General features: G+C 40.2%; 1 protein-coding gene across 1 annotated transcript; it reads left to right on the top strand.

The window, feature by feature from the left end:
* The first annotated feature begins 7,676 nt into the window (after positions 1 to 7,676).
* Positions 7,677 to 10,522, top strand: LOC127932485 (pancreatic secretory granule membrane major glycoprotein GP2-like). Its single transcript, XM_052528369.1, has 4 exons — positions 7,677 to 7,942; positions 8,165 to 8,324; positions 9,836 to 9,911; positions 10,049 to 10,522. The coding sequence occupies exons 1-4, from the start codon at positions 7,743 to 7,745 to the stop codon at positions 10,066 to 10,068; spliced, it is 456 nt and encodes a 151-aa protein (XP_052384329.1). The 5' UTR covers positions 7,677 to 7,742; the 3' UTR covers positions 10,069 to 10,522.
* The last annotated feature ends 320 nt before the right edge of the window (positions 10,523 to 10,842 follow it).

Genomic DNA, 10,842 nt, shown 5'->3' on the forward strand with positions numbered 1-10,842 from the left:
GTTATATATATATATATATACTACCACTGGTGGAAACATGTCATGTTTAGAGGGAAGGAGGATGCTCCACCCACATTGGGGTTTATATATATATATATACTACCACTGGTGGAAACATGTCATGTTTAGAGGGAAGGAGGATGCTCCATCCACATTGGGGTTATATATATATATATACTACCACTGGTGGAAACATGTCATGTTTAGAGGGAAGGATATATATATATATATACTACCACTGGTGGAAACATGTCATGTTTAGAGGGAAGGAGGATGCTCCATCCACATTGGGGTCTATATATATATATATATATATACTACCACTGGTGGAAACATGTCATGTTTAGAGGGAAGGAGGATGCTCCATCCACATTGGGGTCTATATATATATATATACCATATGTCATGTTTAGAGGGAAGGAGGATGCTACCACTGGTGGAAACATGTCATGTTTAGAGGGAAGGAGGATGCTCCATCCACATTGGGGTCTATATATATATATATATACTACCACTGGTGGAAACATGTCATGTTTAGAGGGAAGGAGGATGCTCCATCCACATTGGGGTCTATATATATAGTGGAAACATGTCATGTTTAGAGGGAAGGAGGATGCTCCACCCACATTGGGGTCTATATATATATATATATACTACCACTGGTGGAAACATGTCATGTTTAGAGGGAAGGAGGATTCTCCATCCACATTGAGGTCTATATATATATATACTACCACTGGTGGAAACATGTCATGTTTAGAGGGAAGGAGGATGCTCCATCCACATTGGGGTCTATATATATATATACTACCACTGGTGGAAACATGTCATGTTTAGAGGGAAGGAGGATGCTCCACCCACATTGGGGTCTATATATATATATACTACCACTGGTGGAAACATGTCATGTTTAGAGGGAAGGAGGATGCTCCATCCACATTGGGGTCTATATATATATATATATATACTACCACTAGTGGAAACATGTCATGTTTAGAGGGAAGGAGGATGCTCCATCCACATTGGGGTCTATATATATATATATATATACTACCACTGGTGGAAACATGTCATGTTTAGAGGGAAGGAGGATGCTCCACCCACATTGGGGTCTATATATATATATACTACCACTGGTGGAAACATGTCATGTTTAGAGGGAAGGAGGATGCTCCACCCACATTGGGGTCTATATATATATATATACTACCACTGGTAGAAACATGTCATGTTTAGAGGGAAGGAGGATGCTCCATCCACATTGGGGTCTATATATATATATATATATATATATACTACCACTGGTGGAAACATGTCATGTTTAGAGGGAAGGAGGATGCTCCATCCACATTGGGGTCTATATATACTAGTGGAAACATGTCATGTTTAGAGGGAAGGAGGATGCTCCACCCACATTGGGGTCTATATATATATATATATACTACCACTGGTGGAAACATGTCATGTTTAGAGGGAAGGAGGATGCTCCATCCACATTGGGGTCTATATATATATATATATATATTACCACTGGTGGAAACATGTCATGTTTAGAGGGAAGGAGGATGCTCCATCCACATTGGGGTTTATATATATATATATACTACCACTGGTGGAAACATGTCATGTTTAGAGGGAAGGAGGATTCTCCATCCACATTGGGGTTTATATATATATATATATTACCACTGGTGGAAACATGTCATGTTTAGAGGGAAGGAGGATGCTCCATCCACATTGGGGTTTATATATATATATATATACTACCACTGGTGGAAACATGTCATGTTTAGAGGGAAGGAGGATGCTCCATCCACATTGGGGTTTATATATATATATATATACTACCACTGGTGGAAACATGTCATGTTTAGAGGGAAGGAGGATGCTCCATCCACATTGGGGTTTATATATATATATATATACTACCACTGGTGGAAACATGTCATGTTTAGAGGGAAGGAGGATGCTCCATCCACATTGGGGTCTATATATATATATATACTACCACTGGTGGAAACATGTCATGTTTAGAGGGAAGGAGGATGCTCCATCCACATTGGGGTCTATATATATATATATATATATATATACTACCACTGGTGGAAACATGTCATGTTTAGAGAGAAGGAGGATGCTCCATCCACATTGGGGTCTATATATATAGTGGAAACATGTCATGTTTAGAGGGAAGGAGGATGCTCCACCCACATTGGGGTCTATATATATATATATATACTACCACTGGTGGAAACATGTCATGTTTAGAGGGAAGGAGGATGCTCCATCCACATTGGGGTCTATATATATATATATATATATATATACTACCACTGGTGGAAACATGTCATGTTTAGAGAGAAGGAGGATGCTCCATCCACATTGGGGTCTATATATATATATATATATATATATATACCACTGGTGGAAACATGTCATGTTTAGAGGGAAGGAGGATGCTCCATCCACATTGGGGTTTATATATATATATATATACTACCACTGGTAGAAACATGTCATGTATAGAGGGAAGGAGGATGCTCCATCCACATTGGGGTCTATATATATATATATACTACCACTGGTGGAAACATGTCATGTTTAGAGGGAAGGAGGATGCTCCATCCACATTGGGGTCTATATATATAGTGGAAACATGTCATGTTTAGAGGGAAGGAGGATGCTCCACCCACATTGGAGTTTATTATATATATATATATATATATATATATATATATACTACCACTGGTGGAAACATGTCATGTTTAGAGGGAAGGAGGATGCTCCATCCACATTGGGGTCTATATATATATATATACTACCACTGGTGGAAACATGTCATGTTTAGAGGGAAGGAGGATGCTCCATCCACATTGGGGTCTATATATATATATACTACCACTGGTGGAAACATGTCATGTTTAGAGGGAAGGAGGATGCTCCACCCACATTGGGGTTTATATATATATATATACTACCACTGGTGGAAACATGTCATGTTTAGAGGGAAGGAGGATGCTCCATCCACATTGGGGTCTATATATATATATATACTACCACTGGTGGAAACATGTCATGTTTAGAGGGAAGGAGGATGCTCCACCCACATTGGGGTATATATATATATATACTACCACTGGTGGAAACATGTCATGTTTAGAGGGAAGGAGGATGCTCCATCCACATTGGGGTCTATATATATATATACTACCACTGGTGGAAACATGTCATGTTTAGAGGGAAGGAGGATGCTCCAACCACATTGGGGTCTATATATATATACTACCACTGGTGGAAACATGTCATGTTTAGAGGGAAGGAGGATGCTCCATCCACATTGGGGTCTATATATATATATATACTACCACTGGTGGAAACATGTCATGTTTAGAGGGAAGGAGGATGCTCCATCCACATTGGGGTCTATATATGAAACATGTCATGTTTAGAGGGAAGGAGGATGCTCCACCCACATTGGGGTCTATATATATATATATACTACCACTGGTGGAAACATGTCATGTTTAGTCTATATATATATATACTACCACTGGTGGGAAGGAGGATGCTCCATCCACATTGGGGTCTATATATATATATACTACCACTGGTGGAAACATGTCATGTTTAGAGGGAAGGAGGATGCTCCACCCACATTGGGGTTTATATATATATATATACTACCACTGGTGGAAACATGTCATGTTTAGAGGGAAGGAGGATGCTCCATCCACATTGGGGTCTATATATATATATATACTACCACTGGTGGAAACATGTCATGTTTAGAGGGAAGGAGGATGCTCCATCCACATTGGGGTCTATATATATATATATACTACCACTGGTGGAAACATGTCATGTTTAGAGGGAAGGAGGATGCTCCATCCACATTGGGGTCTATATATATATATATATATACTACCACTGGTGGAAACATGTCATGTTTAGAGGGAAGGAGGATGCTCCTTACCACTGGTGGAAACATGTCATGTTTAGAGGGAAGGAGGATGCTCCACCCACATTGGGGTCTATATATATATATATACTACCACTGGTGGAAACATGTCATGTTTAGAGGGAAGGAGGATGCTCCACCCACATTGGGGTCTATATGTATGTTTATATATATACTACCACTGGTAGAAACATGTCATGTTTAGAAGGAAGGAGGATGCTCCATCCACATTGGGGTCTATATATATATATATATATATATATACTACCACTGGTAGAAACATGTCATGTTTAGAGGGAAGGAGGATGCTCCATCCACATTGGGGTCTATATATATATATATATATATATACTACCACTGGTAGAAACATGTCATGTTTAGAGGGAAGGAGGATGCTCCATCCACATTGGGGTCTATATATATATATATATACTACCACTGGTGGAAACATGTCATGTTTAGAGGGAAGGAGGATGCTCCATCCACATTGGGGTCTATATATATATATATATATATATACTACCACTGGTAGAAACATGTCATGTTTAGAAGGAAGGAGGATGCTCCATCCACATTGGGGTCTATATATATATATATATATATATATACTACCACTGGTGGAAACATGTCATGTTTAGAGGGAAGGAGGATGCTCCATCCACATTGGGGTCTATATATATATTTATATATATATATATACTACCACTGGTGGAAACATGTCAGGTTTAGAGGGAAGGAGGATGCTCCATCCACATTGGGGTATATATATATATATATATACTACCACTGGTGGAAACATGTCATGTTTAGAGGGAAGGAGGATGCTCCATCCACATTGGAGTTTATATATATATATATATATATATACTACCACTGGTGGAAACATGTCATGTTTAGAGGGAAGGAGGATGCTCCATCCACATTGGGGTCTATATATATATATATATATATATTACCACTGGTGGAAACATGTCATGTTTAGAGGGAAGGAGGATGCTCCATCCACATTGGGGTTTATATATATATATATACTACCACTGGTGGAAACATGTCATGTTTAGAGGGAAGGAGGATGCTCCATCCACATTGGAGTTTATATATATATATATATATATATATATATATATATATATATATATATATATATATACTACCACTGGTGGAAACATGTCATGTTTAGAGGGAAGGAGGATGCTCCATCCACATTGGGGTCTATATATATATATATATATATACTACCACTGGTGGAAACATGTCATGTTTAGAGGGAAGGAGGATGCTCCATCCACATTGGGGTCTATATATATATATATATATATATATACTACCACTGGTGGAAACATGTCATGTTTAGAGGGAAGGAGGATGCTCCATCCACATTGGGGTCTATATATATATATATATACTACCACTGGTGGAAACATGTCATGTTTAGAGGGAAGGAGGATGCTCCATCCACATTGGGGTTTATATATATATATATATATATATATATACTACCACTGGTGGAAACATGTCATGTTTAGAGGGAAGGAGGATGCTCCATCCACATTGGGGTTTATATATATATATATACTACCACTGGTGGAAACATGTCATGTTTAGAGGGAAGGAGGATGCTCCATCCACATTGGAGTCTATATATATATATATATATATATATATATATATATACTACCACTGGTAGAAACATGTCATGTTTAGAGGGAAGGAGGATGCTCCACCCACATTGGGGTCTATATATATATATATATATATATATATATATATATATATATATACTACCACTGGTAGAAACATGTCATGTTTAGAGGGAAGGAGGATGCTCCATCCACATTGGGGTCTATATATATATATATATATATACTACCACTGGTAGAAACATGTCATGTTTAGAGGGAAGGAGGATGCTCCATCCACATTGGGGTCTATATATATATATATATATATATATATACTACCACTGGTGGAAACATGTCATGTTTAGAGGGAAGGAGGATGCTCCATCCACATTGGGGTATATATATATATATATATATATATATATATATATATATATATATATATATATATATATATATATATATATATACTACCACTGGTGGAAACATGTCATGTTTAGAGGGAAGGAGGATGCATCCATCCACATTGAGGGTCATCCACATTATATATATATATATATATATATACTACCACTGGTGGAAACATGTAATGTTTAGAGGGAAGGAGGATGCTCCATCCACATTGGGGTCTATATATATATATACTACCACTGGTGGAAACATGTCATGTTTAGAGGGAAGGAGGATGCTCCATCCACATTGGGGTCTATATATATATATATATATATATATATATATACTACCACTGGTGGAAACATGTAATGTTTAGAGGGAAGGAGGATGCTCCACCCACATTGGGGTCTATATATATATATATATACTACCACTGGTGGAAACATGTCATGTTTAGAGGGAAGGAGGATGCTCCATCCACATTGGGGTCTATATATATATATATATATACTACCACTGGTGGAAACATGTCAGGTTTAGAGGGAAGGAGGATGCTCCATCCACATTGGGGTCTATATATATATATATATACTACCACTGGTAGAAACATGTCATGTTTAGAGGGAAGGAGGATGCTCCATCCACATTGGGGTCTATATATATATATACTACCACTGGTAGAAACATGTCATGTTTAGAGGGAAGGAGGATGCTCCATCCACATTGGGGTCTATATATATATATACTACCACTGGTAGAAACATGTCATGTTTAGAGGGAAGGAGGATGCTCCATCCACATTGGGGTCTATATATATATATATATACTACCACTGGTAGAAACATGTCATGTTTAGAGGGAAGGAGGATGCTCCATCCACATTGGGGTCTATATATATATATATACTACCACTGGTAGAAACATGTCATGTTTAGAGGGAAGGAGGATGCTCCATCCACATTGGGGTCTATATATATATATATATACTACCACTGGTGGAAACATGTCATGTTTAGAGTGAAGGAGGATGCTCCATCCACATTGGGGTCTATATATATATATATATATATATACTACCACTGGTAGAAACATGTCAGGTTTAGAGGGAAGGAGGATGCTCCATCCACATTGGGGTCTATATATATATATATACTACCACTGGTGGAAACATGTCATGTTTAGAGGGAAGGAGGATGCTCCATCCACATTGGGGTCTATATATATATATATATATATATATACTACCACTGGTGGAAACATGTCATGTTTAGAGGGAAGGAGGATGCTCCATCCACATTGGGTTTTATATATATATATATATATATACTACCACTGGTAGAAACATGTCATGTTTAGAGGGAAGGAGGATGCTCCATCCACATTGGGGTCTATATATATATACTACCACTGGTAGAAACATGTCATGTTTAGAGGGAAGGAGGATGCTCCATCCACATTGGGGTCTATATATATATACTACCACTGGTAGAAACATGTCATGTTTAGAGGGAAGGAGGATGCTCCATCCACATTGGGGTCTATATATATATTTATATATATATATATATATATATATATATATATATATACTACCACTGGTGGAAACATGTCGTTGTCTTATGCTGAATAAACTTGGTTTCATCTTTACTAAACGTCCGTGAGTTTTCTACTCTGTTTATTTGGAATCTAACAAAACCAAATCTCCTATTGGCCCATTTGACAGGCTGAAGGGTTCCAGAGTCAGTAAGGGCTCCAGAGTGGGCTCCAACATGACTCTGTACCACAGCGACAACTTCACAAAGGCTTACCCAGCGGGCGGAGTCACCTTGCCGGTGGGTTCCGTGCTGCACGTGGGCGTGTCCGTAGAGGAGTCCGAGACGGAGCGTTTCGTGGTCGTTCTGGAGGACTGCTATGCCACGCAATCCCCCGACCCTAAAGACATCATGCGATACTACATCATTCAGAACAAGTATGTGTGCAGGTGTCTTGGTTTATAGTCAAGGAACATATGGAGGAGGTTTTCCCAGACACAGATTAAGTCTGGTCCTGGACTAACACTTTACATGGAGTTTCTCCATATGCTTTTTACTCCAGGATCAGGCTTATTCTGTGTCTGGGAACCGAACCCTAATGTTTGTGTATTTTTTGCTGCGTTATCTAACCTAAACCCATGACCCTCCCTCTTTCCCAGATGTCCGACTGAACTCCGTCAGGTGAGGGTGGAGGAGAGCGGCTCGTCTCTCAGGGCTCGCTTCTCTGCTCTGCTGTTCCTGTACCAGGGGGACTACCGGGATGTCTTCCTGCACTGCAGACTCAGCCTGTGTGACCAGAGGAGCTCCTCCTGCACTCCAGTGAGTCCTGCATCTTTCCCTCTGACTCATCCGCTCTGTCTGGTCTCACTCAGTCTGTGGTCTCTCTCTGGTCTCTCTCAGTCTGTGGTCTCTCTCTGGTCTCACTCAGTCTGTGGTCTCTCTCTGGTCTCACTCAGTCTGTGGTCTCTCTCTGGTCTCACTCAGTCTGTGGTCTCTCTCTGGTCTCACTCAGTCTGTGGTCTCTCTCTGGTCTCACTCAGTCTGTGGTCTCTCTCTGGTCTCACTCAGTCTGTGGTCTCTCTCTGGTCTCACTCAGTCTGTGGTCTCTCTCTGGTCTCACTCAGTTTGTGTGTGGTGGTTTCTGACTCTCCTGAGTCTCTCTGTCTCAGTGTCTGGTCTCTCTGACTCCTTCTCGTCTCTCTGTCTCAGTATCTGGTCTCTCTGACTCTCTCTCGTCTCTCTGTCTCAGTATCTGGTCTCTCTGACTCCTTCTCGTCTCAGTGTTTGCTCTCTGTTACTCCTTCCCGTCTCTCTGTCTCAGTGTCTGATCTCTCTGACTCTCTCTGGTCTCACTCAGTCTGTGGTCTCTCTCTGGTCTCACTCAGTCTGTGGTCTCTCTCTGGTCTCACTCAGTCTGTGGTCTCTCTCTGGTCTCACTCAGTTTGTGTGTGGTGGTTTCTGAGTCTCTCTGGTCTCCCTGTCTCAGTGTCTGGTCTCTCTGACTCCATCTCGTCTCTCTGTCTCAGTATCTGGTCTCTCTGACTCCTTCTCGTCTCTCTGTCTCAGTGTCTGGTCTCTCTGACTCCTTCCCGTTTCTCTGTCTCGGTGTCTGGTCTCTCTGACTCCTTCTCGTCTCTCTGTCTCAGTGTCTGGTCTCTCTGACTCCTTCCCGTCTCTCTGTCTCAGTGTCTGGTCTCTCTGACTCTCTCTGGTCTCACTCAGTCTGTGGTCTCTCTCTGGTCTCACTCAGTCTGTGGTCTCTCTCTGGTCTCACTCAGTCTGTGGTCTCTCTCTGGTCTCACTCAGTTTGTGTGTGGTGGTTTCTGAGTCTCTCTGGTCTCCCTGTCTCAGTGTCTGGTCTCTCTGACTCCTTCCCGTCTCTCTGTCTCAGTATCTGGTCTCTCTGACTCCTTCTCGTCTCTCTGTCTCAGTATCTGGTCTCTCTGACTCCTTCTCGTCTCTCTGTCTCAGTGTCTGGTCTCTCTGACTCCTTCTCGTCTCTCTGTCTCAGTGTCTGGTCTCTCTGACTCCTTCCCGTCTCTCTGTCTCAGTGTCTGGTCTCTCTGACTCCTTCTCGTCTCTCTGTCTCAGTATCTGGTCTCTCTGACTCCTTCCCGTCTCTCTGTCTCAGTGTCTGGTCTCTCTGACTCTCTCTCGTCTCTCTGTCTCAGTATCTGGTCTCTCTGACTCCTTCTCGTCTCTCTGTCTCAGTGTCTGGTCTCTCTGACTCCATCTCGTCTCTCTGTCTCAGTGTCTGGTCTCTCTGACTCCTTCTCGTCTCTCTGTCTCAGTGTCTGGTCTCTCTGACTCCTTCTCGTCTCTCTCCTCAGATGTGCACCAAAAGGAAATACCGCTCTGTCACCCCCTCTGTCCCCCTCGAACCCGTCACCATCGGACCAATCACCTGTGAGTACGACATCATAAGTTAGCAATCAAAACCAATAAGTGAATAGATGTCAATTAAACAAATGATGTTGATGTCAGTGATGGACACTCAGGTAACTATGTAACTAAATAACAGTGTATTTGTTTTTGACTTTCAGGGTCCCAAAATGAAGATTGAACTTGTCATGCTTCCTGTATCCTAAACAATGAATCCAGTATCTAAATGATTAATGTAAAGTTCATAAACCTATCTCACCTATACATCATTTATGTCCTAAACCAAGCCAGTTCATATTTAATATCTTACATACATCCAGTTATAAATAATGATCTTTTAAGGATATTTTTATATTCCTCGTATTTCTAGAATGATTAGTAAAATATTTCTATTTGAACCAACACAAATTCATTGTTGAACCTTTAACTAAGGCTTGAGACCAGAAAGTGTATGTGCTGGTCACTAATGTTTGTAACTTTAAAATAAATGGACATCTAGTTGAGATTATATCAACACAAACATCTCCCTTTTCTAGTTTAAACTGCAGCTATAATATCATTTCATTCTATTGCTCTAAAATGCTTTGTATGTGCAGTAATTTAATAGTGTTAATAAAATATAAATGATAAATATATGTATAAATGTATTAATGTGTGAATAATGTACTGGGCATGTAGTGTACTATTGCTATAGTTAAGTTCTTTCTCTGTGGGATCAGTCAAGACAATGATGAACCAGTAGGTGTCAGTATTACCCCAGAAACACTGGTAGAAGTCTGCATCATCACAACACAACAGCAGACTTAGAAAGAGGAAATTCCAATAAATTAAGCAATTAATTAATTAACAGGAAAATCTCCATTTTCCTGTTCTTTCATTGGTGATCTTCCAAGAACACTTGTGTTATTCATTCTCCTGTTCTTTCAATGGTGATCTTCCAAGAACACTTGTGTTA

This window comes from Oncorhynchus keta, chromosome 10 (assembly GCF_023373465.1).
Source record: "Oncorhynchus keta strain PuntledgeMale-10-30-2019 chromosome 10, Oket_V2, whole genome shotgun sequence".
Taxonomy (NCBI): Eukaryota; Metazoa; Chordata; class Actinopteri; order Salmoniformes; family Salmonidae; genus Oncorhynchus; species Oncorhynchus keta.